General features: G+C 44.3%; 1 protein-coding gene across 2 annotated transcripts in view; it reads right to left on the bottom strand.

Moving 5' to 3' along the window:
* Positions 1–16,588, bottom strand: part of DSCAML1 (DS cell adhesion molecule like 1) — a 285,411-nt gene that overhangs the window by 22,378 nt on the left and 246,445 nt on the right. For both annotated transcript variants that reach the window (XM_088456013.1, XM_088456014.1), the window contains exons 10-17: positions 13,143–13,262; positions 12,669–12,845; positions 9,187–9,386; positions 8,983–9,079; positions 8,760–8,888; positions 6,052–6,219; positions 5,004–5,074; positions 1,213–1,453 (exon numbers count right to left, since the gene is read on the bottom strand). In XM_088456013.1, coding sequence (XP_088312139.1) covers positions 1,213–1,453; positions 5,004–5,074; positions 6,052–6,219; positions 8,760–8,888; positions 8,983–9,079; positions 9,187–9,386; positions 12,669–12,845; positions 13,143–13,262 — 1,203 coding nt within the window. The remainder of the gene's footprint in view (positions 1–1,212; positions 1,454–5,003; positions 5,075–6,051; positions 6,220–8,759; positions 8,889–8,982; positions 9,080–9,186; positions 9,387–12,668; positions 12,846–13,142; positions 13,263–16,588) is intronic.

The raw sequence follows: 16,588 nt of genomic DNA, 5'->3' as shown, positions 1-16,588 counted from the left end.
CGATAGATACTGTATGTATATACTCTTTATGTGACAAATCACACATTATATTTAATATAGGTATATTTCATCTGAAATGAATTCCTAGTTCAGAGGTGGGCGCAATACCGATGTCAGATGTAGAGGAACGATTCTGTGCTACTGCGCATCGATTGTTTCCGTACAGAGGGCCCGATGGTTTTTGTACATCTCCAATGTTTATTGCAGTGCACATGCGCAGGTCCCGTATTGTGCATGTGCAGATCGTGTACTGCGTTGTTGGACGCAGCACAGCGGCAGACGTCAGCTGAGTGACCGTACGCAGCCATCTGGGGGCGGAGACGTCAACAGGGAACGTTTTACAAAGAGGGGCATCAGTCCAGTTTTGTAGGCTTGCTGAGGTCAGAGTCTGCGTCTTCCAATGCAGCTTCCCTGGCCCAGGCAGCATGAAAACAGTGGCCATCCTGAGTAACCGGAGGGTTGCGCAGATGACAGATGGTCACGCAGATGATCCCATGCTGAGTCTTCGGGTGCAGCAGAGGATCACAAAAGCCGGCAGGGGTGGTCTTTCTGCTATAGGCGCCACAGCTGCACCCAAAGACGTGAACAGCGTACAGGTCTGAATCTGATGCCCAGAGTCGCAGCTGCAGTATCAGGCAGATGCAGGGAGAAGTGTCGTGAAAATGTAGGAAGCCTTCCTTGGCGGTGACAGGGAGGTGGCTTAATACTCGTACGGAGATGGTCCGTCTTGTAGGCGTGTTGTGGGAGTGTCGCAGGCGTGTCAGTGAAAGTGATTGCGCACACAGACGCTGAACCGCATACATAGGAGGCCATACACGGACAGAGAAAGTGCACCGGCCGTAGAGCTGGCGCAAGTTTACGTGGTGCGACCGGTGGTGGCGTCTTAGGATGCACCAATCTGTATTACTTCGTGTACAGATGCTGAGAGTGGGCGTCTCAGTCCTTGCACATTCAGAGGCACGGATGTACACCAGCGAAGGACTTTGTATCGCAGTTGGCATATTGTCGCAGATGGGTGACCGCCAATAGACGCAGCTGCGGACACTTCTGAATCAGCCCCTATATTTCTTATTACTGTTTTACATAGCACCATCTTTTATCACATTTAAACAGGGTTGACTGACATATGCAAAACAACAGAGGGCACTGCAGGTACACTTTCAGTGTCATTCTGAAATAATCCAAGGCGCAACCATAAAATACGGCACTCACCATCCTCTAAGGTGGTGGCATTAATCTCAGTGGAGGAAGGCCCAGTTCCAGCTCTATTGAATGCTTGCACAACCACTCCATACTGGGCAAACTTCTTCATGTTGTCCAAAGTGTACACCTCGCCATCCCCCGTAGCCTTCATCTCCACAATGCTGTATTGCCCGTTGCTACCTGGCCCGTTCTCTCGGTATCCGATCTGGTAGCCACGGATCACCCCATTCTGTAATTCTTTTCTTGGGGCCTAGGGGGTAATGTTTGCTGAGTTTATATTGTCAAACTAATACATTCATTCAACACAGTGACTAGTCCCCTCCACTGTATATTCATTCAACACAGTAACAAGCCCCCTCCACTGTACATTCATTCAACACAGTGACTAGTCCCCTCCACTGTACATTCATTCAACACAGTGACTAGTCCCCTCCACTGTACATTCATCCAACACAGTGACTAGTCCCCTTCACTGTACATTAATCCAACACAGTGACTAGTCCCCTTCACTGTACATTCATCCAACACAGTGACTAGTCCCCTTCACTGTACATTCATCCAACACAGTGACTAGTCCCCTTCACTGTACATTCATCCAACACAGTGACTAGTCCCCTCCACTGTACATTCATCCAACACATTGACTAGCCCCCTCCACTGTACATTCGTCTATAGCTTTATATACAAACACACAGGAGGCTTAATGTGTAATTATTCACAGTTATATATCACCTACATATTAAACAGCATTACAGAGATTATTTCATCTTTCACATCAATCCTGCCCCATTGGATTACATTGGATAAAGACAGGAAGACTTGAGTTAAGGATTTAGAATGCACACATCATTTAATTATAATTTATGGGAATAACAATATTGTAATTATTATAGCTGTAATATTAACTCATTCTTTTATAACGGGGGTACTAATATCTATCCCTCAGTCATACTATGGGGGACACTGGATACACCGAATATAGAGTATGATGATAGGAGTTTCAGCCCTTTAAATGTACCAACAAAAGCTGGAGCTCCACCTCCTCTATACATCCATTGGTTGTCAGGGATTTCAATTATTGCAGTGCCTTCCAGAGCTGGGCACTTGTTTTATGGTTGACTATAGCAGCTATTCTTATTGCCACCTCCTCCTGCCTACCGCATGCTCCTACCATGGTATCATATCAAGCCAATTGCGCCAAGACTAGCACTGGCCCTCTTACTGGAGGTGCAGCAGTAAGGCAACTGGCTGTACAAGTTACGGTCATCCCCAGCACTTGGGCTGCAAAGACCTAGTGGGGGCAAAAGGTAGGGAGTCGGGTGGGAATAGTTTGTCATATCATAGTAGCCTTGAATGAGGCAAAGCGCAGTTTGTGGTCCCATTGTCTGGATGATAGCCATATATCAGAACTGTGCCCTTTAGCACATCTTAACTGTTATCCAATTAGGCATGCCCACCAAAAGAGACACAGTGGTGGGCTTGGGAGCAGCCAACAGCAGATCCTTCTCCTCTCCGTCTGCAGGGGAGGGGTTGTGCAACTTCAGCAGCTTTCCTATCCTTTTCTTCCCTTATGTAGTCTATGTCCGGGAAGATGCCAGTTCTAGCAAGGAAAGACCATCAAGATCCAATTGGACAACATCATGGCTATGGCTTACATAAACCACCATGGGGGCACCATGTAAGAGACAAACAGGATCATGCCCTGGGCAAAGCAAAATATTCCTGTCATCTAAGCAGTTTTCATCCTGGGTAGAAAATTAGGAAGCAGATTTTCTAAGTAGACAAACCCTTTTCTCCAGGGACTGGTACCTTCTACTTTAAGTTTTATATCCAACTAGATGTCGACATGATAGCATCCTCCAGTAGCTCATTGGATTCTCAGTATTTTGCTGACAGCCTTAAAGCCCCCTCTGTACTAACCTTAAGATTTGGTGGATGATTGATGATTGCCTTCATGTTGGCTATTACCACAGCTTGGAGAGTTGAGGGCTCTGTCTTGTAGGTCTCTTTTTCCCTGCTTCCATGAGGATAGGGCTGCTCTTAGGGGATGTAGTTTAACTTCTGGCTGTCGGGACCCGTCGGTAAGTAGTGAGGCCAGGGGGACAGTTAGTCATTAGGGGGAGGGTAAGGGTTAGGCACTGGGTGGGGGGGTTACGGTTAGGCACTAGGGGGATAGGTTAGGTTTAGCTGTCTGTTTGGGAAGGTCGGGGTTAGGTTTAGGCTACTGGGAGGGAGGGTTAGGGTAAGGATATTTACCGACTGGTGTCGGTATTCTAAACCTGTCGAGATGCTGGCATCAGGATTCTGACTGATGGGATCCTGAGCGCCAGAATCCTGTACCCAACCCGCTCTTAGAAACAAACCTTCTTTTCAGCCCAGTGTAGCTCCATCTGTAACAGGAAATTGCGATCCCAAACTTAGATGGGGGTGAGTCTCCAAAGGAAGAGGCTCACTTCACTCTCTGGATGTTGTAAGGGCACTGGGGGCCTATGTCCACGGGACCAGGGATTTAAGCAGAACAGACATACTTATCATGTTTATCCTCTATGATGTAAGCAAGAAGAGGTTGGCCAGATTCTAAAAAGACAATTAGTAGCTGAATTACTTTGGTAATTTAGCATACTTACAAAGGGGCAGGAGAACCTGTCTTTGAAATTGTGAAGGTTCATCCCACCAGACTGGTGTATGGCTCCTGGTTGGCACGGTACGAGGCCGCAGTTTAGCAGCTGTGCTGGAAAGCCACTTGTTCTTTGGGACACACGTTCACAAAATGCTACAGATTTAATACTTTTGGGTCCACAGATGCCAGTTTTAGATGTAAGGTGCAATGTGCTGTGCTCTATGGTTTCTGATAAAATGACAATGAATTGTTTTCTCCTATGATATCTTTGTTTTGCTTTTTTTCACTGTTATCCTTATAAGGAATATCGTTCTAGTTGTTGTCTCCTTTCCTCTTGTTCTACACTCCTGATTATTTCCTTTTGAGCTTTATTAAAAAACAAATCGTCCTTCACAGCCAATCAGAGTATAGGGACGAGCTGGAGCTTTTTCCAGTAAATTTAAAGTGTCCAAGCTCCTGTTACCGCATTCTACAGTGTATCCAAGGGTCCCCCATAGGACTCATAGAAACGGATTTAATAGATTTAATGTATGTACAACATTTTTTATGACTGCTGGGGGCAAATTTGTTTTACATTGGATTGGAGGCAATATTAAATATTTATTCTAAAACTATTGAGGGCAACATTATTTATTTTACTTTGGATTGGGGGTAATATTGATTATTTATTTTGTTACTACAGCAGTCATCACTTGTAGTGCACATACGTGTGGCACTACAACTTTAGTGTGCACTGGCATCAGTGCATGCTGTTACTTGTAGTACCCCAAGAGCATGCACTATATTCAGAGAATATTACCTAGCACCCAGGATTGCCAGGAGCCGTCCAATGCTACTTGAGCCATACTCTCTAGGTGCATTGCCCAATCATACTTCAGTCCCTTCCCCAGAGGGCCAGCAGCAGTGACCTTGCTGAGAATAGAAGGGGTAAGGATTGGCCTAAGTTACATGAGCTTACATGACTGTAGACATCCATCTGGTTTTAGTTTTTAGCCTCCAAACAGAGATATGTGGTGTTTGCAACACATACAAAAGCTCCCTTTTGTAAATCTGTCAGAAAATGTACTATAGTCACAGAAAGTCGTTTAATTGGCATCAGGTTGTTCTTAGAGCAGAAGACAGAAAGGGACATCAGTTAGAGACATTAGTAATGAGAGGGAAGACCCTTAGCTCTCCTTACCTTCCAGGTGACTTGGATACTCTGAGATGTCAGTGGCTGCAAAGTAACATCCATGGGTGGACCATCGGGAGCTGCAGTTACAGTAACACATCAGTGTCATATCAGACCTATAACACTCAGGTCAGGACATATAATGACTGCATAATACGATTATCTTTACCACAGACACATGAAACTGAAGATAAACATTTACAAACATAACAAGCATATGCCAGTAACATGTTCATGAATTGGGAGAAGAGCAAAAAAAGAGGAAGTAACTTTGCACCTGGACAATCCATGTTGCAATGCAAGGGATGCAAATAAATGTATTTAGCATGTGGGGTAAATACCTGCGGCTTTTGCATGTATCCCACAAATGCTGGACAGCTTTATTTATAGACTGTAATGTAGATTTCAGTTTGGACCCACTCCTCTCTGCACATCTTACACCTGCCCCTCCTGCAGTGCAGCATGGTTTTACCCAGGTGCAAAGTTACTTACTCTTTCTTACTTTACTCCCAACTCAGAATCAAGCCCATAGTTTCCAGAACATTGAGAGCAAACTACATACTGTCTCGGCTGAGTGAGTGTGTTGCCTTCAGCTCTGAATAATTGGAAGAAGCATTAGGGACTGGGTTTGAATTTAGTTAATGAGAAATATATTTAGAGAGTGGGAATAGGGTTGTGACATTATGGACTAAAGTTATATAGCAGGAAATGTAGACAAAATGGAGGTGGCCAAATGCCTGTGTCTGGTCACTTCATTTGGTGATGTTATTTGAGCGACTGATGCTGTCACCTCCATGGGCGTAACTACCATAAGTACAAGGGGTGTAGCTGCTATGGAGCCCAGGGCTGAGAGAGGCCCATGTTCCTTGTTAGAATTACATGTGTTATAAACATTTTTCCCCATTGGGTGGTACACAGGGGCCCTTACAAACTTTTGCTATGGGGCCTTCAAATACTCAGTTATGCCCCTGGTCACCTCTAATAGCTGCATTCATGTACTGATCTTTGACCTCCCCTCACGAGACCCCTCACCGTATCAGCCTGAGGGACCACTCACCTGCCTCTTCAGTACTGATTGTGAGTTCCTTGCTAGGCTCACTGTGCCCGATTTTGTTGAAGGAGTACATCCGAATGCTATACACCGATGCTGGGTGGAGATCAACAATGTTGGCCTGGTTGATGATTGGGGAGATATTACGGGTGGATTGCTTAAATTCCCAGGTGTCTAGAGAGAAGAGAAATAATTATAAGTTCTGTTCTGTACTAGATTTGCCCATGATAAAAAAAAATACCCATTAAGAATTATGGAACTTCCTGGTTTCATATTGGTTCATCCCAACACCCCCCCCCATATCCCACTTTCTGTCCCACCCCGATTTGTTAAGTCTACTGTACAAAAACTCTCTCCACAGTATATTTTCTGTCCTTTGCTGCTTACGTCATTGTGTGGTTCTGCCGACCTCTCAATAAATACATTTTTAAACAAAAGTATAAGATACCAATTCTAATTCCATTGGTGTTCAGCAGATTCCTCCCCACGGTACACTGTTTCTATTCATTAATTGGTGAAAATCTCTATATAAGATTAATACATAAATAATTGATGAGAAGCGTTCTAGATAAGTAGTACACAATTCTCGTTACAGTTTTACGAGGAAAGATCTCTGCAAAATCTCAAATGGAAAAAGGCAGCAAAGAATATTTTATTTTAGAAAGCAGGTAAAGCCCCTCTGTGATATTGGCATAGATCAGAGGGTGCATATTACTGAGCTATTTCAATACTATACATTATATATCTGATGTATTTATACTTGATCTATTATGTCTAAGTATGTACACAATGCTCTCTTTAGCCACTCTGCAGCAAGTACCATTTTAGGATGGACTGGTTTCCCTAAGGGGCCTATTTATCATCAGGGCCCGGGTGGATCCCTCTTCGTAAACCCCGGACCTCCTTTCTATAGGAAGGAGTGGGGCTCCGGGAATCAGCGCCATTTGAAGAGGACGTTGGTTCCCGCAAGAAAACTCCAAAAACTGTTAGTTTTCAGAGTTTACTGAATGCTAGGCGGTCTCATCAGGCCCCTAATACTGAATGCTAGGCGGTCTCATCAGGCCCCTAATACTGAATGCTAGGCGGTCTCATCAGACCCCTAATACTGAATGCTAGGCGGTCTCATCAAGCCCCTAATACTGAATGCTAGGCGGTCTCATCAGGCCCCTAATACTGAATGCTAGGCGGTCTCATCAGGCCCCTAATACTGAATGCTAGGCGGTCTCATCAGACCCCTAATACTGAATGCTAGGCGGTCTCATCAAGCCCCTAATACTGAATGCTAGGCGGTCTCATCAGGCCCCTAATACTGAATGCTAGGCGGTCTCATCAGGCCCCTAATACTGAATGCTAGGCGGTCTCATCAGGCCCCTAATACTGAATGCTAGGCGGTCTCATCAAGCCCCTAATACTGAATGCTAGGCGGTCTCATCAGGCCCCTAATACTGAATGCTAGGCGGTCTCATCAGGCCCCTAATACTAAATGCTAGTCGGTCTCATCAGGCCCCTAATACTGAATGGGCCAGTTACTAAAAACATGCAGAAACTAGCATTTCCGCATGTGTAACAGTCCCATAAGGGATAATGAATAGGCCACTAAATGAGCAGATAGTGAATGATTAACAGTAATGCACTATCTAGATTGATAGATTAGGTTTACCTACAGGGGTGGGACCAGTGATGTCACAGTAGCTGAAATGACTGCTTTCTTAGTTTTTTTGTCCTGCGCCACATCTTATTTGGACACTATTCAAAAGGTGTGAGAGGGGCTTCAGCTGTTTGTAATGGAGTTCAGGGGGTGATAGTTCACATTTTAACAGCGCTGCAGCAGAATGTTAGCTTAACACTGAATACAGGGGCATATGTATCAAAGCTTGGGGGTCTATTTACTAAGCAGTGTTAGGAGACAGAGTGAAAAGTGATAAGGTGCCAGCCAATCAGCTCCCAACTGTCATCTCACAGGGTGTGTTTGACAGTTGGGAGCTGATTGGCTGGCACCTTATCACCGACATCACTTTTCACTCTGTCTCCTAACACTGCTCAGTAAATAGACCCCTTGATGTGAGATAAAATTGTGAGATATCTATCACCAACCAATCAGCTCTTAATTATCATATTTTAAACACAGCCTGCAAAATGTTAGTTAGAAGCTGATTGTTTGGTCATATATATCTCACAAATTTATCTCACATCAAGCTTTGATACATATGCCCCATAGTGTTTTACATGTAGGGTTTGTATCTGAACATTTCACTCGGGGGGCTTTGTGGCACAATAAGCAAATAAATGAAAAAAAAAAGGCAAAAGCGAATGGTCTTTCAGGAATTCTGTCGCTATTTGCCATTACCATCTGCCAGTAGATGGGAGTTCTGCTTTAGGGGCATAGAGTGTTTGTATCTGTGACTTTCTGAACACTAAGTGATACCTCTGATTTATTTCTACATCCAAACATAGCATACCTGTAACAGATGCTGTCGTTTAGGAGTAAATCCACCGCTACACATTCGCTAGTAACATCATTGAGGCTCCTAATAGAATCTTCATTCTTGAGATTACTGTTTTATCCCAACTGCTTCCACTATGTGTAGGTTACATGCGCTGTTTAGTACTCTACTATAGTTGCCCTGAAATGTCCTGTCAGAAGGTGAGTGTGGAGAAGAGGACATCTGATGGAACTGCTAGAACTCTTGATTACAAACAACGGTCATTCTCACCTGACTTGTTCTTATATTCAATATCAAAGGCAGTTATGATGCTGTTGCCGTCAAAGCGCTGCGTCCAGCGTAAATTCATACTGCGGGCTTTTACTTCCCTAATCTCCAGCTCAGGTGGGTCTGGGGGTTCTTCAGGAGTGAAACAAAAGCCAAGAGGTCAATGAACGAACGCTCTCCCTCCCAATAAGTCAGAGTATCTCACAGAGAGTATCTGTGTCTATACCTTGCACAGTGAGTTGGATGAGGCCCCTGTCCTCTCCGTACGAATTTATGGCATGGCAGGAAAAAAACACAGAGTCTCCGCGCTCAGCAGGCTTGAGCTATAGAATACAAATGTAAGAGTAAGAACAATATCTTTCCCTGTACTTTACGAATAATGCAATTCCTTTGACTTTTAAATCACCCCCCGTGTGGGCTCCATTCCTACCGTCAGAGTGGAGATAACCTCATCTCCGCTGTCTTTGGTGGCAATCAGATAGCGCAGGTTCCTGTCTGGGTCTATTACAGTATCTCCCTTTTCCCAGCGAATAATGATAGGTCGCTCTCCACGCGCCGTGCAGTTTAAACCTTTCGTTTGACCTTTGATCGCAATGGTTGTGTTGGGGTGAGAGGTGATGGTTGCGGGAACTAGGGGAAAGAGAAAAACACACAGAAGGATTAGGCAAAATTCCAATGTGGGAACAGATTGGTTTCTGATGGTTAAACAGACTAGAATACTGCGCACACAGTCTCCGAATTTGGCAGAGTGTGTGCTGAACACTTTGTTCTATAAAGAACACGATGCTCTGCAGAGAAACATACAACACATCCTACACAGGCCCTTGACAATAAACAGACTCCCTTCATTTGAATTCCTCTGCATACTGCTCTGCACAGTAAAAGCAGAAACTGCTCTGCACATCAGAAGTGCATGATCTTGTAAATGTAAGTATTCTGAGTTCTCTCCACCTGGGGGCACTGCACCCCCCTCCCTTCAGTGATATTACAGGCTCAGGTCGCGCTGCAGAAGCAGACGGAGGCCGCGGGCAGCGGAGCTATCTCTCGCTGCGCTTGTAAAGCCGTCTCCAGTGAAGTGGCAGAGAGACACGCTCCACATCATTTCAATTTGTAGTATGGCCGAAGAGAGGGGGAGAAGGAGAGAAAGAGTAGGGTGGGGGAGAGAGAAAAAGAAGGGAGGGGAGGCAAAAGGAGGAAGAGAAAGAAAAACAAGACATTATAGGGAAGGATGTAGAGAAGATAACGGTGAAGATAACAGATGCAAGAAAGTCATACAAACACTATACAAGTGCTCACACTCTGTCCTGCCCAGAGCAAAGAGTCCTTCACACAGTGCAGACGCAGACATCTGACCCAGTCACCAACCGGCTGCGGGATGTACTATTATTATACGTATTGTATAGAGACATGTAACAGACGTTTACCATGCACTTAATGCTGAATAATGTTGAATGCTTTATGGTGATGCCTCTTGTGCATAATATGTTGTAGATGGCCATTATTTTAATGATGTAATCGCCGCAGACAAAATGAACCACATAGATGGTTAATCACCTATTGCTGGATGATAAAGAACCCTGCACTGCCCTGAACATATATGTACAGCAAAAAGTCTCCTTATGTACTGGATAGTGTATTATTATGCAGTATTAATAACTTACCCTATAGATAGTCTGTATCAATGCACCCTTAACAGGGCATGTTTTCCAGATCTCCTAGTTGGTGCACATTACTGGCTCACACATTTTAAAAGATCAACAGGTGGAGCTTGTGACAATGATCAACAGGTCATTTGTGACACTGAGGGGATCTTAAAAACATGCAACCTTAGTATTATATGCTATTTATATTGTGGTCATCATGTTGTGGACTTTGGAAGGGAGTTCCAGGCATCTGGAAACCCCCCCTGTAATTGCCTATGTAATGCAATCATGCAGACTGTATGTTATACTGTATGTGCATAGTTTTAAATTGCTGACCTAAGGAAAATGCCAACAACACATTTATGTTCAAAATAAATAATTTTCTTGTCTAAAAAAAAATATATATTTATCAAGTGCAACACTTCACCCTTTTAATTTCTGCTCGCATTAGATCACAGATCTAACATCTCCTGTTCTGCGCCCAGTGCTCCACATGCGGTATATTCTGTTGCCGTACATGTCATACATTGCCCCAGTGTTGTAATAGATTGCTTCTGATTTTCCTATTTCCTGGACTAGGATGTAGTTTGGAAGCTGATGGTCTAAATCCCGACTGCTGGCTTCCAGACGTTCTAATCCCGGTGTGGTACTAATGACAGGCGTCTAAATGTAGACACCTGTCATTAACCACACGCCGAAAGACCGACGCCCGACATCTCGATCGAAGTGATGCAGGGCGCGGACAGCCGCGGGGGGGGGAGGGTTTGGGCTCCCGGGGGGACTTAGGGTTAGTCACCCCCCGGGAGGTTAGGGTTCGGCTAGAGGAAGGGAGGGTTAGGCACTCCCGGGGGGGGGTTATGGTTAGGCACCCCCGGGGGCAGATTAGGGTTAGGCACCCCCCCGGGGGACTTAGGTTTAGGCGGCGGGGAAGGGGGGGTTAGGTTTAGGCACTTAGAGGGGGAATTAGGGTTAGGCACTTGGGGGGGAGGTTAGGGTTAGGGGGGGGAATTAGGTTAGCGATACCGCGTCCGTCGGTAATACCTACTACACACCCTGGACTGAGTTAGTTATTTCAGGCTCACAATGCCTTTATTTCCAATTAATTTCAGCTCAGGTTGCTGAAGCTGGAAAAGCAGAAGCCTATCTTTATGCCACTATGGTAAGCAGATGAGCTGGCAGGTATGTAATAGCTATTTAGTAGACACAGATGCTTTTATCTAGATGACATTAAAATGATGAAGTGTAACAACCAAAGAGTTACTACATATGTATTCCCATGCTTGCAGTTTTTACTATGCGAAATGCATGAGAGCAAGATGCATGACGGGCTGACTCGGAGTTACACGGATCTCTCTAGATGGACGCAAATGGCGAGTTTTTGCATACAGCGCAAAGGAAGAAGCGACTTTTCGCAATTTGTCCATCTTATTCTGAGTCAGATGCATTTTGGCCGGATCTGTCTTTCTGTGAAATAGGGCGTTTCGGGGTGGAGGCTGGGCGTTGGCAAAGTGTTTGCCCGGGACCACCCTGACTTGTGGGCGTGTCGTGGGAGCATCATGGGAGTGTCATGGCTGTGTAACAAAAGCTCCGTGTGAGTGGTGCATCCGGGGAAGGGAATGGCATGGGACTGGTACAAGTGCAGAAACTGATGATGCCGGTTACGGCTGCCGGGGTATAACCAATAAGCGGCGCAGGTTTCTGCCTGCACATGCACGATCCCCGGCATTAGTAGAATGGCTACGTGCATTGGCATAAATGAGTAGATCAGGTTTCCGAGGCTGCCCACTACTACTGCCACTGTGCTCGCCTCTCAGACTCACCACCATGTGCACAGTTACCTGACTTATGTATCATTTTCAGTAATTGCAGACTCTGAGACACTTATAGGGTAACTGCAGCCGTGACAAGTGTACATTATGAAGCCCTGTTGGATGCTGGGTTTCATTAAATAATAAATACTAATTAGAGGATAAAGGAGTAATAATATATCTGAGCACCATCCCTGCTACAGGTTCCATGGTCAGCACTTTGGCCATAAATATATATTCAGAATATGCACAAATCCTTAGCTGATCTGCTACTGTATAATGCAGGTAACATACGCATCAGCCACGTTATATACTTACAGAACCTACAGCACCCACAAGGCTGAAGGTGTATTTAATCAGCGTCACCTATAATGACACGATTCTAACCCATCCTGCAGAAATGAGCATTAACCTTTCAAACGCATTACGGCAGACAGATGACACTTATTGGCACAGCTTACTTTTCACAGTGAGGAACATGGACTTGCTGATATCTGTGCCCACTCCGTTACTGGCTTGGCAGAGGTAATACCCAATGTCTTCCTCTAGTACGTGGCGTATTAGCAGTGAGCTGTTGGGCAGGATCTGGATCCGGCCAGTGAGTGGCACAGGGTGATACTGTTGCGGGTTTCCACTCCCTAGGGTGAGACAAGTGAAAAAAGATGCTTAATAGACATAAATGATATACTGGCACTGCTGCACGTGTGGGGCTTAGATGTAGTGATGTGTGACAGCTGAGAGAGGTAATGCATAGTGCTGTAGTACATACAATGGGGAGGATATTAATGTGTCAGTGCAGAATTGTGTAATGGCAGCCTGTCACTGACACATGAATGGTGTGACAGTGTCTGTGCAGAGCCTGGCTCTGCTAGTGCTGTCACTGTCTACGTAGACTGTAGTGACAATGCCATGACTGCTACGGCCATTCCACTCACCTTTGGCGTGTTTCCAAACCACCTTCGGAGGTGGGTACCCATCGACCGAGCAATTCAAGACCCCAGCTTTGCCATAAATTCCATCCTGGTTGTTTGGCTGAACAACAAATCTGGGGGGCACTGTGACAAGATGGTAAATATCAGCATCTATGTTTAATGCATTTCATTACTGCTGAGCATCCACACTGAAGAGCATAATTACAACAAGCTGGTGTTTATAATGCATTTCATTACTGCTGAGCATCCACACTGCAGAGCATAATTACAACAAGCGGGTGTTTATAATGCATTTCATTACTGCTGAGCATCCACACTGCAGAGCATAATTACAACAAGCGGGTGTTTATAATGCATTTCATTACTGCTGAGCATCCACACTGCAGAGCATATTACAACAAGCGGGTGTTTATAATGCATTTCATTACTGCTGAGCATCCACACTGCAGAGCATATTACAACAAGCGGGTGTTTATAATGCATTTCATTACTGCTGAGCATCCACACTGCAGAGCATATTACAACAAGCGGGTGTTTATAATGCATTTCATTACTGCTGAGCATCCACACTGCAGAGCATATTACAACAAGCGGGTGTTTATAATGCATTTCATTACTGCTGAGCATCCACACTGCAGAGCATATTACAACAAGCGGGTGTTTATAATGCATTTCATTACTGCTGAGCATCCACACTGCAGAGCATATTACAACAAGCGGGTGTTTATAATGCATTTCATTACTGCTGAGCATCCACACTGCAGAGCATATTACAAGAAGCGGTTGTTTATAATGCATTTCATTACTGCTGAGCATCCACACTGCAGAGCATATTACAACAAGCGGGTGTTTATAATGCATTTCATTACTGCTGAGCATCCACACTGCAGATCATATTACAACAAGCGGGTGTTTATAATGCATTTCATTACTGCTGAGCATCCACACTGCAGAGCACATTACAACAAGCGGGTGTTTATAATGCATTTCATTACTGCTGAGCATCCACACTGCAGAGCACATTACAACAAGCGGGTGTTTATAATGCATTTCATTACTGCTGAGCATCCACACTGCAGAGCACATTACAACAAGCGGGTGTTTATAATGCATTTCATTACTGCTGAGCATCCACACTGCAGAGCACATTACAACAAGCGGGTGTTTATAATGCATTTCATTACTGCTGAGCATCCACACTGCAGAGCATATTACAACAAGCGGGTGATTATAATGCATTTCATTACTGCTGAGCATCCACACTGCAGAGCATATTACAACAAGCGGGTGTTTATAATGCATTTCATTACTGCTGAGCATCCACACTGCAGAGCATATTACAACAAGCGGGTGTTTATAATGCATTTCATTACTGCTGAGCATCCACACTGCAGAGCATATTACAACAAGCGGGTGTTTATAATGCATTTCATTACTGCTGAGCATCCACACTGCAGAGCATATTACAACAAGCGGGTGATTATAATGCATTTCATTACTGCTGAGCATCCACACTGCAGAGCATATTACAACAAGCGGGTGTTTATAATGCATTTCATTACTGCTGAGCATCCACACTGCAGAGCATATTACAACAAGCGGGTGATTATAATGCATTTCATTACTGCTGAGCATCCACACTGCAGATCATATTACAACAAGCGGGTGTTTATAATGCATTTCATTACTGCTGAGCATCCACACTGCAGAGCATATTACAACAAGCGGGTGATTATAATGCATTTCATTACTGCTGAGCATCCACACTGCAGAGCATATTACAACAAGCGGGTGTTTATAATGCATTTCATTACTGCTGAGCATCCACACTGCAGAGCATATTACAACAAGCGGGTGATTATAATGCATTTCATTACTGCTGAGCATCCACACTGCAGAGCATATTACAACAAGCGGGTGTTTATAATGCATTTCATTACTGCTGAGCATCCACACTGCAGAGCATATTACAACAAGCGGGTGTTTATAATGCATTTCATTACTGCTGAGCATCCACACTGCAGAGCATATTACAACAAGCGGGTGTTTATAATGCATTTCATTACTGCTGAGCATCCACACTGCAGAGCATATTACAACAAGCGGGTGTTTATAATGCATTTCATTACTGCTGAGCATCCACACTGCAGAGCATTTTGCTTTGACAGCTTCATAAAAGGGTCGCACTGTTTTTCCTCATCCAGTATGGCACTGAGCAAGATACAATTGCAGAACTTTCTAGAACTCGCAGAGCACTGGACAACACATAATGTATATTCTATCTTATACAAAGTATTTTTGTTAATGATTATACAGATGACTGCATGTCTTTCCCATGAGCATGCAGAGCATTGCACCTCACTTCCACAATCATGGACAGCACTGAATTTAATTTCCAGCATCATGCAGAGCACTGCACTCTTTATCACAACAAAGAAAAACTATGCATCTCACTTGCAGGACCAAGCAGAGCAATGCACCTTACTAGCAGGACCATGGACAGCAAAGCAGCTCACCCGCAGGAACATGTAGAGCATTTCACCCCATTCCCAGGATCATAAAGGGCACTGCATCTCTTTCCATAAACATGCAGAACACTATCTCATTACCATAATCATGCAGGACACGGCATCAGATTAACATAGCAGTTGTACAATCATCTCAAGCACTGCACATCACTTCCAAGACTATGAGGTATATTTACTAGAGTGAGAGTTTTTAGAAGTGGAGATGTTGCCCATAGCAACCGATCAGATTCTAGCTATTATCTTCTAGAAGGTGCTAGATAAATGTTAAGTAGAATCTGATTGGTTGCTATGGGCAACATCTCCACTTCTAAAAACCCGCACTTTAGTAAGTATATCGCCATGTGGGGCATTCCCAAGTGTACAGATCCACTGCGCTTCTGTCACAGGACCATACATATGGATCACTGCTCCTCACTAAGCTCCTACGAGAAGTTTCCTAGGCGTAAAATGTCCTGCACCCATCATACCTTCCCCTGATCTGTCCTGTGATATTTATTCCCAGCAACACAGACCAATGAATATTTATTAGTATGTGTCTCTACTAATTATATATTCATGATTATATCAACATGCAGCACTGACTCAAAAGCTCATCACATATTCATGCTTACATTACCACAGCACATTAAAAACTCCTTAAATCCACAGGGCCCATTAACCCTTCAGAAGCCGACACTCTAAGTTTTGCTGCTGTAAGGACTTTTTTTTTAATTATTCACCATTTCACGACTGCAAACATTTTGTTTCAACTATCCCTCTTGTGTGAGGGGCCTTGCTCTTCTCCTAAACACTTACCATACCTTCTCTTAACCATTTTTATCCCTTAATATAGAGACAGAAACAGTCATTACAAATAATTTTTTGAAATCTGCATGATAGTAACCAGCCGCATACTTAAAGGTAACTCCATCCAAAACGTAA

The sequence above is a fragment of the Taudactylus pleione genome, unplaced genomic scaffold (genome assembly GCF_031769625.1).
Source record: "Taudactylus pleione unplaced genomic scaffold, aTauple2 ptg000683l, whole genome shotgun sequence".
Classification (NCBI taxonomy): Eukaryota; Metazoa; Chordata; class Amphibia; order Anura; family Myobatrachidae; genus Taudactylus; species Taudactylus pleione.
The sequence above is the reverse complement of the archived record's forward strand: the minus strand, read 5'-3'. Positions and strand labels throughout refer to the sequence as shown.